General features: G+C 40.9%; 1 protein-coding gene across 4 annotated transcripts in view; it reads right to left on the bottom strand.

Moving 5' to 3' along the window:
- LOC140732346 (disco-interacting protein 2 homolog C) overlaps positions 1-17,762 on the bottom strand; it is a 605,485-nt gene that overhangs the window by 171,766 nt on the left and 415,957 nt on the right. For all 4 annotated transcript variants that reach the window (XM_073054850.1, XM_073054852.1, XM_073054853.1 and 1 more), the window contains 4 exons: positions 14,384-14,503; positions 12,945-13,142; positions 6,196-6,287; positions 3,672-3,782 (listed from right to left, as the gene is read on the bottom strand). In XM_073054850.1, coding sequence (XP_072910951.1) covers positions 3,672-3,782; positions 6,196-6,287; positions 12,945-13,142; positions 14,384-14,503 — 521 coding nt within the window. The remainder of the gene's footprint in view (positions 1-3,671; positions 3,783-6,195; positions 6,288-12,944; positions 13,143-14,383; positions 14,504-17,762) is intronic.

The following is a 17,762-nucleotide window of genomic DNA, read 5'->3' as shown; positions in this document are numbered from 1 at the left end:
AGTAGACTAGAAGAGGTTGAAGGAGATGGATGTCAACTTTTGTCCCACCTAGAAGGTCTGTTTAGATCCCTGCATGGTGGTGAAGGAGGTATAAGGACTGGAAGGGCAGGGGAAAGTGCCAGTGGTCAGGAAGCGAAGGGTGCAGAGGAATGAACCGACCAGGGACTTGTGGAGGGACTGGTCCCTGAGGAAGGCGCAAAAGGAGTGGGAAGGAGAAGATGTGGCTCACGCAGGGATCAGAATACAGCTGGCGGAATAATGGAGGAAGATATGCAGAACTCGGAGGCTCATAGGGTGAAAGGTGAGAGCTTTGGAAAATCTAACTCTGTTCTGTGAGGGAGGAGGTGGAGTGAGAGCAGAACTACAGGAAACAAAGGAGAAGACCGGGAGGGGGAGGCTAGGCAGGGGAAGTACACAGAATGCATTCAAGTATGTTTCATTATCAAAAATAAGCAGCATTGAAAACGCACTTCAGTAACAGTCCGTAAACATACACAGCAATTAAAAATGGTTCCAGCCAAGGAGTAACGCTTACCACATGTGACAGCTAAAAGGGTTCTATGTTACACTGAAAAATAAATTCCTGAAATCATCTTACAGTAAATTAGTTAATAATGCACTTGTAACATCACCATGCCTGTGGGACATCAGCAATATGTGGATAACAGATGGTGTGTAGTTGTGGTCCAATCTTTTATAGATCAGTTACTTAGCAAGTGGGAGATTCATTATTTTCACAAAATAACAATGGAATGCGGTAATAATATTGCTAGACAAAAGACCAACAGCACAAAAGGCATTATCTTTCTCTGCTTGCGCAGCAGGGGACTTTCTATTGTCATCCCCCTTAAATAAACTCAAGTAAACTAATGCCGGCCACAAATGAGGAAAAATGCTCAGGGGACGCACAAAACGCTGGAGGAGCTCAGCAGGTCAGGCAGCGTCGATGAAAATGAATAAACAGTCGACGTTTCGGGCCGAGACCCCTCCTCAGCACCGGAAAGGAAGGGGGAAGGCACCAGGGAATGAATGTGCTGGTTCTGGTCGCTTCAACTTGGAACTAACACAACGTACAGAAGTAAAGCCTGTGGATCCTCAGAATCTAAGTTTCATTACAATCTATCTCCGGAGTCAATATTGTGATTCATACTACTTCACTTTCAAGGTGTTATTTTCTTCCCAGCATTAATCAGTCATGGAAAAATCTTCTTGATCACCTCTAACGCTCTCCCATTATCTGTCAATCATTGTATAATTCACAGGCTAATGTCCTTGGCCACCCTGAAACACCCACTCCTTTCAGTTAATTAGGGTGTCAGAGAGTCAAGATCGTGATGAGCACAGGAAAAAAAAAAGTTCTCTTTAGCTAAAATGATGCACAAAAATACAAGAGGTTCTCCGCACACCCACTTCACTCCTTGGCCCATAACAGGAGCATTATTTATGTAATTAATCACTCTGTAACTTCTGTTTGAAGGTGCATTGGAATAGATTAATTCATTGCTATATACAAGATACAATGGAATTCCTCGCTTGCGTGAAGCTCACAATGTCAGAGGAGAACGGCCAGACTAGTTCAAGCTGACGGGAAGCAAGTCAAGTAACCAGATTACCACAGCGGTGTGTAGTTGAGCATCCCTAAACACACAACACGTCAAACCTTGAAGTGGATGGGCTACAGCAGCAGGCCACACCAGCTTCCACTCTCATCACTTTATCAGGTTCGCGCCCGTACCTAATAAAGAGACCACTGTGTTTAGCTGTATGGCAAATAAGCAGGGCTATCCACAAATACTTCGGATGTCATTTCATATGAACAAAAACAGGTGTCAAGCCTCCATTTCTTCTTCTCTCCCTTCGACTTTAGGGGTGGAAACCGTGAGCAGAGTTTTAAGTTCACTTCGTGCCGGTGACGCCAAGACAGTGGACGGTGAGGAAGCCTACCGAAGGTTGCAGCGGGATCCGAACAAGCTGAAAAAATGGGTCGAAAAATGACAGATGGAATTTAATGCAGACAGTGTGAGGTGTGGCACTTTGGGAGAATCAGCCAGGGCAGGTCTTACACAATGAGTGGTAGGGGCGCTTAGGTGTGCGGTAGAACAAAGGCATCTGGGAATCCAGCTCCATAATTCATGGAAAGTGGCATCACAGGTAGATGGGATCATAAAGAAAGCTTCTAGCACACTGGCCTTCATAGATCAAAGTATTGAAAATCAGGAGTTGGGATGTTATATTGAAGTTGTACAAGATGTTGTTGAGTCCCAAAACTTGAAGTATTGTGTGCAGATTTTGTCACCTACCTACAGGAAAGATGTAAATAAGGTTGAAAGAGCACAGAGAAAATTTACAAGGATGTTGTCGGATCTGGAGGACCCGAGTTACAAGGAAAGATTGAATGGGTTAGAACTTTATTCCTTAGAATGTAGAAGACTGAGGAAAGATTTGATAGAGGTATACAAAATTATAAGGAGCATAGATAGGGCCTATGCATGAGGCTTTTCCCACTGAGGCCAGGTGGGACTACAACCAAAGGCCACAGGTTAAGGGTGAAAAGTAAAATATATACAGTGTTGAGAGTGTGGAAAGAGCTGCCAGTGCAAGTGATGGATGTGAGTTCAATTTCACTGTTCAGGAGAAGTTTGGGTAGTTACATGGTTGGGAACGGTATGGAGGGCTATTGTCCAGGTGCAGGCCGATGGGACTAGGCAATTTAAATGGTTCGGCATGGACGGGATGGGCGAAGAGCCTACCTCTGTGTTGTAGCTTCCTATGACTATTATGCTAAAGATACTAATTTAATGAAATACAACATAGTCATATTTTAAGCCAATAAACTGACAGCACACACTACATCGATATTTTTTCATCTTGTACACAATTCAAATTTATCCAAGACTGTGTTCTTTCCACTAAAATTGACTGATCTGTGTTTCATGATTTTTACATTTTTGCTTTCGATTTCCAGCAGCTGCAGACTCTTTTATTGAAAATTTATCAAGCTATGTTATTCTTAGGCACGGCACTGGGACAAATTCATTCCAATATTTTAACTGGAGGGGAAGAGAAACAACCTCAGAATAAAGAAAAATAACTTTTGGGTCGGATGATAAACTTGTCTGGTCTAAACTCAGCAGGCTGGCCCTTTCTTGTTTCAACTGGTGGAAAGCTGTAACTTTCCAGCTTATTTTTCCCATTTATATTCCATGCTTTAACAATCTCTCCTTTCCAGCCATCAAACTGATTTCACGCCTTGCTGATTTTCATACATCTTCCATCAATTGTCATTACTTCTAGGCTTTCAGCAGAATCTCTAAGGGTACACTCTGATGAATCATCTATTCCTCCTTTCCTCTCAGCTCCCCAACTACCACCCCCATCTCTTTGTTCAATTTAATAGATGTGTCATTTTTCAAGTCTAACTCTGACAACAGACCACACTCAAAATATTAAGCAGACTCTCCACTTGCAGATTTTTTTTTACTGTTTACATTAGCAAAACTTACATATTTACTTATAAACATAAAAAAGACAATGATGATGGTAAAAAAAAGTGTCTTTAGTCCAGATTTGTTCACATTAGCTGGCTGTGACCTGAGACACAGAGACACAGGGACAATTTAAGGTAATCTCAACCTGTGCTACTGTTAATCAGATTGAAGGATTCGTCTTACCTTTCTTGTGAGGGGCACTTCAATTGGAACAGGAACCACCTCTGCCAATAGGCAGCCATAGAAGGCAACCATGAAAGCAGCGGGATCGTTGTTCGGAAAAACAAGGGCTACCTAAAAGCAAACAATAAAGGCAGCTTTAAAGTATTGCGGAGGAGAAAAGCCCATAATGCAGAAGTCTAAACCCTGACCTGAAATTATCAAGTGGAATTACCAGTTTTCCCATATAATCTACACATGCATGAATACATTTAAGATAAGAAAATATATTAGAGAACGGTTGTAAGGTGGAGTCATAGAGTTGTGGAGTTATACAGCATGGAGACGGGTCCTTTGGAGCAACTTGTCCAAGCCAACTAAGACGTCCTCTAAACCAGTAACAATGAATTCTACAAACTATGGACTCAATTTCAAGGACTCTGCAAGTCACGTTCTCAGTATTATTTATTTAAAAAATTTATATAGTTTGTCTTTTTTTTCCACGTAGTTTGTCAATCTTTGTGTGCAGTTTCTTATTGATTCTAATGTGTTTCTTTGTTTTCCTGTGAATGCCCACAAGAAAATGAATCTCAGGGTAGTAATTGGTGACAGATACGTACTTTGATAATAAATTTACTTTGGACTTTGCTTGGTCACTTTGAGTGCACATCCCTCTAAACCTTTCCTATCTAAATAACTCCCACATCCGCGAGATATTCAAAATAGCAGAGCTGAAATTAAATTCTTCTGAGTTATGCTGCGGAGCATAAGGGATGTAATCAATGCCCAGATGGTTATTTTTTTTTAAAGTGCTCTGACTGGTCAAAGATACCATGTCCAACATGGGAAAATAACTCTCAGCTTAGTGCCCAACATTAACCTTTGGATAGAAGCGACCTGATGGGGCCTGAACAGAGCTGCTCCACAGTAGCTTTCTCGGACTGAAGCAGCCCATGTAGTGGAGAAGCTCCCATGAGGCAAAGAAATGAAGGATGACTTTAAAGGATCATAGTGCCATTCAGCATGAGGTGCAACTCGGGAATTTTGGCAGGTACGTGCTGCCCTTCTTCCAGGTGAGGCACATTCAAGGTGCGCGTAGAAATTATGCACTGCACCCTGTAGAGAGCATCCTTCACGTCTGCAGTGTGGATGAACTGAATGCTTTAGGTGCAGTTGTTCTGTGCTGAATGGTGAAAGTTTTCGAGTGTTGTTGGAGTTGCAGGCATCAAAGCATTCCTTAGAGCTTCTGAGAGGGCTTTGAAGAGGCAAGGAGTGAGAGAGCCACTCATCACTCCGGACAATCAGCCTAAGCATCTGGATTTTGCTACAGGATTTTGACTACAGAAACCTGTTGAAATTCTGGTCAATACTGATTCCATGATGTTCAGTTTTTAAAAATTATTTTAGCGATAGAGCACAGAATAGGCCCTTCCACCCCTTTGAGCCGTGACGCAGCGACAACTCCAAGTTAACTCTAACCTAATCATTGGACAATACACAACTAGTCTATGGAGCGTGGGAGGAATCTGAAGCTATTACATGGGGAAAAGATACAGACTCCTTACAGGTGATGCCAGAATTGAACTCCGAATTTCGACACCCCGAGCTATGTGCTAACCACTACGCTACCATGGCGCCCTAACCATGTGCACTGCCCGGGATTGTAAAGGGCTTCAGAGGAGTAATCTCGATCCTGTAGTGGAAACAGTCATTGAGTGGAATGCGTATCACAACTTTTCACGTGTCAGGTCAAACTTGGATATTGTCAAGGTCTTGGTGCATGTGTGTATGGGCTATCTCATTATCTGAGAAACTGCAAGTGGTCCTGAGCAAGTGGTAATCTTACACCAGCAACCCGCCCTGTTTTGACTTTACGCTGGAAAGGTAGTTGTGGGTAAAATGTCAGGAATTCCAAAGGCTGAGATGACAGGACAGCAGGCACCAGTCAGAATAACCACAGCTCTGAATATTCAGCAAATTGTATGAAGATGTACAAATGTAACAACCATTGATGTCTGAGAATTAGATTCATAATTATCAACTTTGAATTAGAACGATCTGGTAAATATTACAATTTTTACTTCCTTTCATTGACCTTTCTTTGCCGGATACCGATACTATCAAACCCTGTCACTTCCTTCACAGTCCTCCCTATTCTTTCATCACCATCTGCGTGAAACAACTAAATCTTTAATCTCATCCTCCATCTTCTAAGTTTGTCTATGTTGCATGAATATAGTGATGTTATTCTATGAACGTGATTAGATCATAAAATATAGGAGCAGTATTAGTTCATTTGTCTATTAAGTCTGCTCTGCCATGCAATTGTGGCTGATTTTTTAAAACCCATTCTCCTACCTTCTCGCTATTTCCCTTAACCCTGTTACCAATCAATCGCTGCCCTAAATACACCCCTTGAAATTTAGCCGCATGTTCCTTTGCTGGGTTCAAAACTATGAAATCACAGAGCAACTGAAGTTAGGAAGTGACAGAGTGAACCCTGAAGCAGTGCTCGCAGATCAGAGCTACACTAAAGCAGTATTCTCACCCGGTCTCCAGGCCTGACCATTGGTTCCTGCTTGGTGCCCAGTTTATGCAGGATGTTGTAGGCCACTTTCATACTTCTTGTCCACAGCTTCCCTGATGGCAAGATGCAATGTCAAATGATTACTAATAAGAAAAGCCACAGTAGGTATTATGCTTATTTCCTTGATCATAAAAGATCCAATTCATGCCACACTATGTAGAAATCAGGAGGATGGCTTTATAGTCCACATCAACACTGAACAAGCATGAACACTTGACAGATCATGCAAAAAGCGAAAAGAGAAAAGGTTTCCCTACCTACATCAAAATATTATGCAAGTGAATAAGGAGATTTAATAAGTGCACAAGAAAATGGGAATAGGAGTAGACCACCAGGCCTTTCAAACCTGATTTGACTGTGGTTGCTCTACATTGGCCTCAACTCCTCTTCTGTGCCAATTCCCCATAACCTTCAATCCCTCAGTCATTCAAACATTTATTCAATTCCGCCTGAGTGAAGAAATTTCTATACACAAACAAGAAAATCTGCAGATGCTGGAAATCCAAGCAACACACACAAAATGCTGGAAGAACTCAGCAGGCCAGGCAGCATCTATGGAAAAAAGTACAGCCAACGTTTTGGGCCAATACCCTTTGGCACAGCACCTCCCTATTAAATGTTTGGTCCCTTACTTCCTCTTGTTCACATTTCTCCCACAAGTGAAAACTTCTCAACATCCGCCCTGCTAAGCCCCTTAGAACCTTATGTTTTACGAAGCCAATCTTTATTCTTCTCAATCGCAGGGAATACACACTACATCCGTACAGCTTCTCTTCGCAAGTCTTTGGATTTAGGTGGCGAATCTCCTTTGGACTGTTTGCACATTCCAGCATAGCCCCACCCAACCCCTAAAGTGGATGAAAATACCTCGCTCTGTCAGTGTACTTCTATCGCTTTCAAAGCATATTTCTAGAGTTAAGCAGATGCATATAGCTCTGGCAAGCAGAAGTTACAGAATACTGTATGAGCAAACAACATATCCCACTGTGTAGTGGTTACCTTTCCAACTGGAGCTGAAATACTAACATATCACTCACAGAAACTCAAGTTGAAATGGAAAATAAGACCATACACATCACTCCTGGCACAATGCCAGTGCACTCGATGACCAATTCCTTGATCTTGAAATTTCTTAGAGGACAGCAGAAAATCAACTGAGCTTCTTGCAGAGCATGCAGACTATGTGTCCTTGTAATTGCAAGAGAAATCATCCACTATAAATGTCTTCTTCACAAGAGCCAATAAAAAAAAAAGGAGAATGAAGCATATCCTTTGTTACTCACTGCCAGAGCAACTGCCTGGATGGTGGTTTTGAGGTTCTGAGCTGAACGGTCATGCTCCTAAATTCACCAATCACCTGCCCTAGGAACATACCCTTGTGTGGAAGGTGATCGTCGAGGATCACATTGTGCTGGCTCCCCCAAGGGCAAGTGCCAACCCTGGATTATTCTGACACCCGGCCCCAGGCTTCTAAACTCTCAGTGAGACTTTTAAACTCAAGAGCTTCTTTAGATGCTGGAAATAGAGCAACACACATAAAATGGTGCTGGGAGGAGCTCAGCAGGTCAGGCAGCATCTATGGAGAGGAATAAACAGTTGATATTTCAGGCTGAGACCCTTCATCAGGACTGGAAAGCTTCCATCCCTCTTCATTCTTATTCTGGCTTCTTATCCCTTCCTTTCCCGTCCCAATGAAGGGTTTCAGCCTGAAATGTCGACTGAAAAATATTCAAACAAAATATTCAACAAAAAAAATTTTTAACACACTGAAACATCATTGAAAGCAAGTATGTAAATTTGGGTCACTTCAACTAAACAAACTAAAAGTGAACTTATCCTTCTGTCTGCAGTTATTCCTACCACACAAGTAAACAGGCCTGTTGGAATTGTTCATTCAGTACCAGCCGATGTGCTGAGAACTCCATGCAAGTTTGCTCTGCTACCTCTGGACCTTGGGACTCTGAAGAGCAGCCAAGATGCCTCAGAACTGGCAACATCCAGGGAGTCCTGAATACCCAGGCAAGCAAACTGGGTGACAACCAGGAGGTAGGAACAGAACAATCCGTTCTAAGCGGAAGATCTGACCTAATGATCAATTTTTGCTATTTCCGTATGTTTGCAGTTAATATTCGTTTGCAGGTTTTGGACTAAAAGCTAATAAATAATTTGCCAAGTAGCTTTATTTGCAATTCAAATAAAACAAAGTGAACAAATCAATTAACTTGGTCAATAATACACGAGCCTGAAAATGGAGAGAAGTGACCTTTCAAAGCAATAATATTTTACCATCATCTGCACTTCATTCAAAATTGATGCAATTTCATGACAATTATCAAATTTCACCTAAGCAATCAGTCTGGCAGCAAAATAGGAGTTAAGTGTTTGGTGAAACAGATTAGACTAGAAATTCAATCATTTACTGTTCTTATTTATGCAATGTGCAATTGAATTGAAGTGTAAAATCGATTGTGGGCATTTCAAAGTGCACATACTGCTCTACGTGAAATTGAACTGCCTGCTTCCAAGTACTGGATTATGATCCAAATCAAAATATTTCAGGACAATTTACCCCTCATTTCCACAGGGTTATTGCAGTAAATCTTTTGTTATACTTGCCAATACTGGATATCCCAGCAAGACTGGGAAAATAACCGTATCCAGATGGTTCAGGTGTTTTATTCTCTCGGTCTTTCCTATCACAGCAGGACTCTGACAAAAGTGAGGTTTACAATTTGAAATACTACAAGTCGATAGTATCTGTGCTAGTCCTTGGAAAAATTCCTTGAAAAAATTCCTGCTCTTTCTTCAAGTTCCAACTATTTCTTTTTGCCCCTCAAATATTTACCTTTAATTTTGTTTAGTTTAATTGCGGGAACTATCAACTTTGCTTTACCCATCCTCTCAGGCATCCAGATCATAATAACCTGCTGCAGTAGAAACTGTATTTCCTGTCAGCACCATATCATACGGTAAGCTGAACGTTGGGTTAGAGGAACGAGTCGCAGTTAATAGCCAACTGCACATGGAAGGCCAATTTAGCCAGCAAGCAAGGTTTGCCTGAATTATGATGGAAGCTAAAATTACACCACTTTCTCCCAACAAACATATATGATTTCTCCAAAAATGGCAATGAACCAATCATGGTTGCATGAATTAATTGAATAAAATTTCTCTCATTAATACACTTGACAGACAGGGGAATTACCTAATCATCTCTACTTTGCATTGCTAAGAGTTACTGCTCAAAAAAAAATTAAACTGCCTTCCTCTTGATCTTTAGATAGTTTACACTACCTTATATCTGCATCTCTAGTTCACTGAACTATTGCCAATGGAAAACATTAATTATTTCAGACAGTTCTGCCATATTCCTCCTTCAATCTTACTGTTGCTTGAATGAAAGTCCAATTAAAGACCATGAGATCATAAGACATAGGAGCAGTCCCATCAAGTCAGCTCACCATTCTAACATGGCTGATTTAATATCCCTCTCAACCCCATTCTCCCGCCTTCTCTCTGAAACCTTTGATGTCCTTACTAATCAAGAGCCTATCAACCTCTGTTTTAAACATGCCCAATAACTTGGCCTTTTGTGTGGTGTCTCCTTATAACTGGAAGTCCCAAGTAAAACTGGCATCCCTTGCAGAGCACTGTGCTTCAAATTATACAATACTTCCAAAGACAATTTCAAAAGGTGCAGTCAAGATCCACTTTATCTAACTACATGCTGCTGAACGTACTATAACAAAGCAAATAATAGAGTCAGACTACGAACTGTAATAAATATGATCTTTATCCTTTCATTCTGGAACAGGGTTTCCCATCTTGGGTCCACAGCCCCTTGCTTAATAGAAGTCCACGGCATAAAAGAGGTTGGGAACCTCTGTTTTAGAGACACCTTGCATTCCACGTAAACTCTCAGTTCAATTCATCTTCTTCCCCACCCTGAAGCGAGCTGCTTAACACTGTAATGAATACGTGTCTGATAATGCCACCCTTTGTCATTGGAAGGCAGGCCAACGCAATGAGCTTACAAGAAACCTGGCCAGATTCCAAAGCACATTCCTAATCTTTGCCTTCCTTGCATATGTGTCACTGAAGGACATTTGTTATTTGCAAGGTTATAGGAGATCATAACGAATCTCATTGTATGCAATACATTACACTAAATCCATAAAATGGAGGTAAATTACTACATGCCATTTAATGACATTAACAGGCTAATGTTGTATAATTAGATCCTTCTGCTGATTCACAAAAACTATTTTTGAGCATATTTTTCTTCAGCATTCAGCCTGGCAAAGAGACGTTTTCAATGAGGCAAAGCCTGACATCTCTACAAGGAGATGCAAAATAAACATGTATTTTACTTTCTTTCTCCAAATACCAAATGCCTACTTACATAATAATGAAACAAACTTGGATTTTCTTCCAAAATGGAACTCGATGCCTGCCTACATATGTGAATATAATCACTAACAAACTCGAAAGACTTAAATCAAAGCCACTAAGTTTCATGCATTGTCAGTGGAAAACCTTGCAATGATGAATAGGCTACAGAAATTTTGATTTAATGACTTTTGGCATAACAAATAGATACATTTTATAATAAACTATTCCAGAAGAAGAAAGAAAAAAATATCACTCAGGAAATCAATGTCAAAAAAAACAGAATCATGACTAATATAAAACTCAATTTCATATCAGCTCTGCACACTCCTGTGACATTCTCTTACCATGACATAGTGACTGCTTCATCCGTAGGCAAGTCTAGAAATAGCTGTAAATAATTTGATGTCAATTGTACACCAAAGAAGACGTCAAATTTACCCACATCCTACAGAAACTTAACTGAAGATTGAAAAGAAAAGTTTTCATGGATACCTAAAGCCAGTCCTCTAATCTCTTGTTAAATAAATGTAATAATTTCTAGGATTAAATAGCTGGTAAAAGTGGTTGGTCTGCAAAATCTCATCTTTAAACAATAGTCACACCACTGCAAAATGGAGACGGATTTAATATGTGATTAGGATAGTTTAATGGCATTAAAAATAATCAGGATTCTTATTTCATAATTAATTTAAATGTCACTGGAAAGTGATGAATAGCGATATACTTAATCAAACCAACAATCAAATTTACATTTCTGGAAATGGCTGGGTTGCTATGGTGTCAAGAGATATAAAAGTATTGTAAGGCTGCAGCAAGTTCATCCCTGATTTATATTTGCAACTGTTAGTATCAGGCTTAGAAAGAGATGATGCTGATTTTTTTCCCCTAATTGAAATGTTTTCTACTCACTCTGACTTCCACCCCCATCTTGGATTAGAGACTGACAGCTCACAGGATTTATTTACAAACTGCTATCAAACTTGCAGCTTGCAAGGACCTGCAGCAGTGATAAACTAAACCTCCTCTCTGCCCACCCAAAATGTAGTGCTCTATCTCCCAATTCCATACAGGATTCCATTAAAGGAAGTAGTGAGGTCACATATGCGTGTAGCCAACTGATGAATGAATTCCAGTCTCCAACGGAATACTCACCCACGCTTCGCTGAAGATCAGAGCTCACTACTTCTTTACTGTGCTACACTGCTGGCACTGTACACACCCAAGGACAACAAAACTGAGGCAATTTATCTTATCAACAGGCTGAAAAATACCAGGCATCAGTCTGCCTGTAGAATCATTATTGTTTCATATCAAGTCAACTAAATTCTGCTGCTCCCTGTGCAAATAAATAGACTTGATTTTGATAGAGCATAGGACAACTGGAACTGACAAATTTGGTATGTTATGGCTTATGAAACCAATCCTTGGACAATCATTAAAAAAGTTGCACAGCAGCAAACCATGGCCTTGGGGTTCTGATACTTAATGTAGCTACTGTCTCTACAACTAAATCAACAGAATGGAAGAATAAACCCATGTAATATTGACATTGAATAACAGATGATTGAGCATGTGTCTATATAAATAAGCTGGTAGAACTCTCACAAAAAATCTTAAAAATAAGCAGATTCCTATCAGGGTCAAACTTCAATGGAAATTGAATGGTCTGCAAAGATTGATACAATATATCAAAAATAATATGACTAATACATAGCTCCTCCTTGTTACCAATAATTCATCACAGTTATAGGCCTCACTATATATGTAAAGTCAAGTTATTGAATAATCATCTGACATAAATAAAAGGGAAAATTTACACACTAGGTGCGAGTCAGCTTGCCAAAACAGTGTCAGAAATCTCTTAATAACATTCCTAGATGGACGAATGATTCAACACTATTACATTCCCAGAGAGATGGACTGAACAAACTGATCACTGCCCCTTTGAAGAGAAAGCATTCTTTGGCAATTTTTTTGTTGTGATCATATTATTTTAGATAGTGAAACATGTAATTAAAAGAAAAAACAGAACATGCAGAAATTACTCAGCAGATCAAGCATCAACTGTGTGAAGAGAAACATTTAATCTTTTAAAAAAGTTAAACATCAACCCAATTTATTTCTCCCAGTGTATGGGACACTGGAAAAAATGTTGAATTTCCCCATGGGGATGAATAAAGTATCTATCTATCTAATTTCTCTTCCCACACAAGTTGCTTCACCAGCTAAGTATTTCCAGCATTTTCTGATTTTCATTTGAAATTTTCTGCTGTTTTTTCATGCAAGAAGAAAAGATCTGGCTAGAAATATCAATGTACCGTATGTGAGAATGTAAAGAGGCTTTCCATTTGTGTCCATGGTTGTCAGGCAAGGTGCTTTTGGAGAGATGGTACCCCAGCGCTGAAGAGCTGCCTCAAGGGAGGGTGGCCAGTTAGTTACTACACCAAGCTGCTCTCCCCGAATGGCCAACATCTGAGCTCCCTCTGGTCTCGGCTGGTTAGGGTCTGGCTGTTGAACTACAAGAGAATTGAGAGATTAGAATTTAGTTCTTCATTCAAACCCCTGAACTTCTGTAAAATTGATCTCCACAATCAGTGCACTATCCTTCCAGGTACACTCTGACGGTGCAGCCGGTGGTAGAGTGAGAACACCTGTAATCTCCTCGTGGTTATGCGAGAATCTTGCCCATGAAATTCGGTTCAAGTCCAGCACACCCAGTTACTTTACAACAGCCAAAATAGAGCTGTAAATTAAAACTAATTTGCATATTTTTGAATTAATGAGTTAATTTAAGAACATTGTTTTTTGTTTTCTGGTTTAAAAAGTCAGTCATAGAAAAATATAGTAGAGAAACAGGCCCTTCGGCCCATCTAGTTGATGACGAACCATTTGAACTGCCCACTCTCATTGGCCTCCCATTCTTTTTTGCAATAATTTTACATTTAAAAATTTTTGATTGTTCAATATTCTTAAATTCTTGGACAATTATGGTGGGGTGAGTGGTTTAGTGTCTATCATAGGGCATTTGGATAGGAGGGCTTTAAGGGGATTAGGCCAAACAGGGGCAAATAAGATGAGCTTGCTGGGTACCATGACTGGCATGAATGAGTTGGGCTGAAGGGGGCTGTCTCCACTCTGTATTTCTCCATGACTCTTTCTGTGTGATCCTACGCTGGATGAGACCCTACGCTGCTCAGGGCCTTAGCAGAGCCAGCACCCTTGAGGAAGATCTCTCTGCGGAACTCACTCAAAGCGAAAACATTTCTACACTTCTCACAGCCTCAGTAAAGCGGCCAACATAATCAGAGACCCTTCCCACAAAAACATCTACTCCCTCTCCCCATCCCATTGGAGAGTGAATATAAAAGCCTGAAAAATTGTAACACCAGGCTCAGTGTTAGCTCCTTTACACTGTTAAAAGACAACTGTATGGTCCCCTAGTGGACGCTTGATCTCACAATCCACCTTGTCATGGTTTTGTACCTTACTGTCTGTCTGCAGTTCATTTTCTTTGTAACTGTAACATTGTATTCGCCATTCTGTTACTGATTTTCCTGATCTGTCTGGACAGCATGCAAATTAAGGCTTTTTCTCTATACTTCTGTGCGTGTGATAATATGAAACCAATTGGCCAGTTCACCTTGACCAAGTCCTTGCAGTGCAGGTAAAGCCCAGAACCGGCCACTTTTTTTGGGGCACACGTGCATTCCGAACAATTCCAGAAGTAAAAACCAATAACTAAACAGATTGCACTTACCTTCCAATAGTTCTTCAAAATCATCAACAAAGAATTCCCGTAACGGCGGGCGCTTTGGCCGTTTCAAAGTGTTCACGAGTTGCTGGATCTTTGCAGAGACTCGGCTACTGACTGGTACTCCTAGACAAGAGCATTCAGTGCAGTGATTGAGTTATTGAGGATAAGGTGGTCTGTCGTCAGAACATGGGCAGTTTTGCAGAGCTGGTATCACTTTATCAGAAAACACAGGAAATTCAACACCATCGGTACAGCTCTTCCTTTACATTCACTGTGCCGTCGTGTTTCCTCTCGAAGCACGAAGAATCTAAGCTAGGCCCTTCCCCACGCGAGCTTCAGCATGTCCTCCTGCAGCCTTCAATGTGCCAGTCCCTTACCACTGAGCAGAATTTTAATACACTTAAGGCAAATTGTGCTCTTCACCGGTAAATTATATTGAATAGTTCTAACTTTGAAAGGGGCTCCAATCAAGTCAAGGCGACTTGACTGGCTGTAGTGCTATTGAAGAGCACGTACCATTGTGAACTCGAAGTGTTATCAGTTGATAGCAAGTAACTGGTAAATCATCATTGCTACCTTCTCCATCTACTTACTTCCAGTAAAATCAAGATCAATAGAAATTAGCATTGTAACCTGACTACCTCAACAATACATATTAAACTACAATAATGAACGTTAGACCCATTGGTAATTTACATGTTGAAAGACCATGTTCACACAGCACTTAATGAACAAATCATAGATATTGTGAAGGTCTCTTTCTGCAATCAGTGTGAAGCTTGTATTGTTGGCAGTTCCAGTATTTTATTCCAAGGCGAGGCTCTGGGTTTGTAAAGTGGTGGTGGTCAGTTCATTTATTTCTGGCTGCATTATTCCCAGTATCTAACCTGCTCTTGTAGCCTCTTCTTTAACATGATGTCTTTAGGGGATCCCAAAGCAAGTTAATAGAATCAAATGTACCCTCCTATCTCATCTGACAACGGGTTTCATATTAAACTTTGGCCAACTCCTTATCTACATGTCGTATCGCAGCTGAACTAAATATTGTCAAATATTTATAGAAATGTCCTTCTAGCAACAGTTATAGAATAGCAATCTTGGACAAGGTCTTGGCCAATCTCTCTTTGAGTCTTGCCACTATAGTTGCACTGTCAAAATCATAGATTAGTAATCTGCAAATTAAAACCAGATTTGCTTGGTCTGCAGAGCTGAACAAATCACTTCAGAAATTTCTTCAGCTAAAAGGGAAGATAAAAATTGTAGTTTTCTTAGTTTAATCTTCACTCCCTCTCTTTACCAGCCTACTTCATGACAATAAAAAAGGTAAATAGTTTTGACATTTTTAATTTTCAATAATTGTTATTTAATAGACTCTTAGTCATAGAACATTACAGCGCAGAAGCAGGCGGTCTGGCCGATCTAGTCTGTGCCGAGCGATTTAATCTGCCTAGTCCCATTGAGCTGCACCTGGACCACAGCATTCCATACCCCTCCCATCCAAGTACCCATACAAACCTCTCTTTTAAATGTTCAAATTGAACCGGATTCCACAACTTGTGCCGGCAGCTTGTTCCACATTCTCACCACCCTCTGAGTGAAGAAGGTCCCCTTCATGTTCTCCTTAAACATTTCACCTTTCACCCTTAACCCATGACCTCTAGATCTATTCTCGCCAAATTCAGTGGAAAAAGCCTGCTTACATTTACCCTATCTATACCCCTCAGAATTTTCTATACCTCGATCAAATCTTCTCTACCCTCATTCTAATGCCAACAAGTTACTGATTCCAGCCCCCATCTGGAGTTTGAACACCATCTTGGACAATTATATGAGTTTTAATTGAATAATGGACTTCATCCTTCTCATAGATGCTAAGCCAAGTGCGCAGTGACCTCATTCAGGTCAAAGTGCAACATTCATTGTTACTATTTTGAACATGCATGCCAACGTTGCTTCCTCAAAATAACCTCACTTATTAAATAACTAATTTCCGAAACCTTACGTTCCTGATAATCATCGATCAGCCATCTAGCCACTACCCTTGTTTGCTGTGGTGGTTTTTCTTTGAAGCCCCAGTTCTCTAGATGTCCAGTGAGAAGAATGGACCATGAAGTGTGAACCAGGCCTCGAGTAGAAGTACTGGAAGCCACATCCCACATCACCTGGGAGCTGACTGCTATCAAAAATGTCTTGGACCAAGGACATGTCAAAGCTATTCAAACGTTCAAATTATATTAAAATATTTAAAAAATAACAGATGTACTTAAGTGCAAACACGAGGAAATCTGCGGATGCTGGAAATTCAAACAACACACACAAAATGCTGGTGGAACACAGCAGGCCAGGCAGCATCTATAGGAAGAAGTACAATTTACGTTTTGGGCCCAGACCTTTCGTCAGGACTAACTGAAAGAAAAGATAGTAAGAGATTTGAAAGTAGGAGGGGGAGGGGGAAATCCAAAATGATAGGGGGGAGGGGTGAAGCTGAGAGCTGGAAAGGTGATTGGCGAAAGGGATACAGAGCTGGAAAGGATCATGGGATGGGAGGCCTGGGGAGAAAGAAAGGGGGAGGGGAGAACCAGAGGGAGATGGAGAGCAGGCAAAGAGTGATGGGCAGAAAGAGAGAAGAAAAAAAAGGAAGGAAAAAATAAATAAATCAGGGATGAGGTAAGAAGGGGAGGAGGGGCATTAATGGAAGTTAGAGAAATCAATGTTCATGCCATCAGGTTGGAGGCTACCCAGCCGGAATATAATGTGTTGTTCCTCCAACCTGAGTGTGGCTTCATCTGGACAGTAGAGGAGGCCATGGATAGACATATCAGAATGGGAATGGGACGTGGCCACACATTTTAATTCTTACCCCATCCCTGATTTATTTATTTTTCCCTCCCTTCCTTTTTTTATCTTCTCCCTCTCTCTCTCTCTGCCCATCGCTCTTTGCCTGTTCTCCATCTCCCTCTGGTGCTCCCCTCCCCCTTTCTTTCTCCCTAGGCTTCCCGTCCCATGATCCTTTCCCTTCTCCAGCTCTGTATCACTTTCACCAATCACCTTTCCAGCTCTTAACTTCACCCCACCCCCTCCGGTCTTCTCCTATCATTTCGCATTTCCCCCTCCCCCTCCTACTTTCAAATCTCTTACTACCTTTCCTTTCAGTTAGTCCTGACGAAGGGTCTCGGCCCGAAACGTCGACAGTGCTTCTCCTTATAGATGCTGCCTGGCCTGCTGTGTTCCACCAGCATTTTGCGTGTGTTGCACAGACGTACTTAAAATATGTTCAAATGTGAGAAATTAATTAATACCACAATTGTGTAAGCAGAAACAAACCACATGTAAGCACTTAACTTTTCATTTATGGAATGGCATCCCTGGTGAAAAGCAAATG

This window comes from Hemitrygon akajei, chromosome 8 (assembly GCF_048418815.1).
Source record: "Hemitrygon akajei chromosome 8, sHemAka1.3, whole genome shotgun sequence".
NCBI classification, from domain to species: Eukaryota; Metazoa; Chordata; class Chondrichthyes; order Myliobatiformes; family Dasyatidae; genus Hemitrygon; species Hemitrygon akajei.
This window is presented reverse-complemented; position numbering and strand designations above follow the sequence as displayed.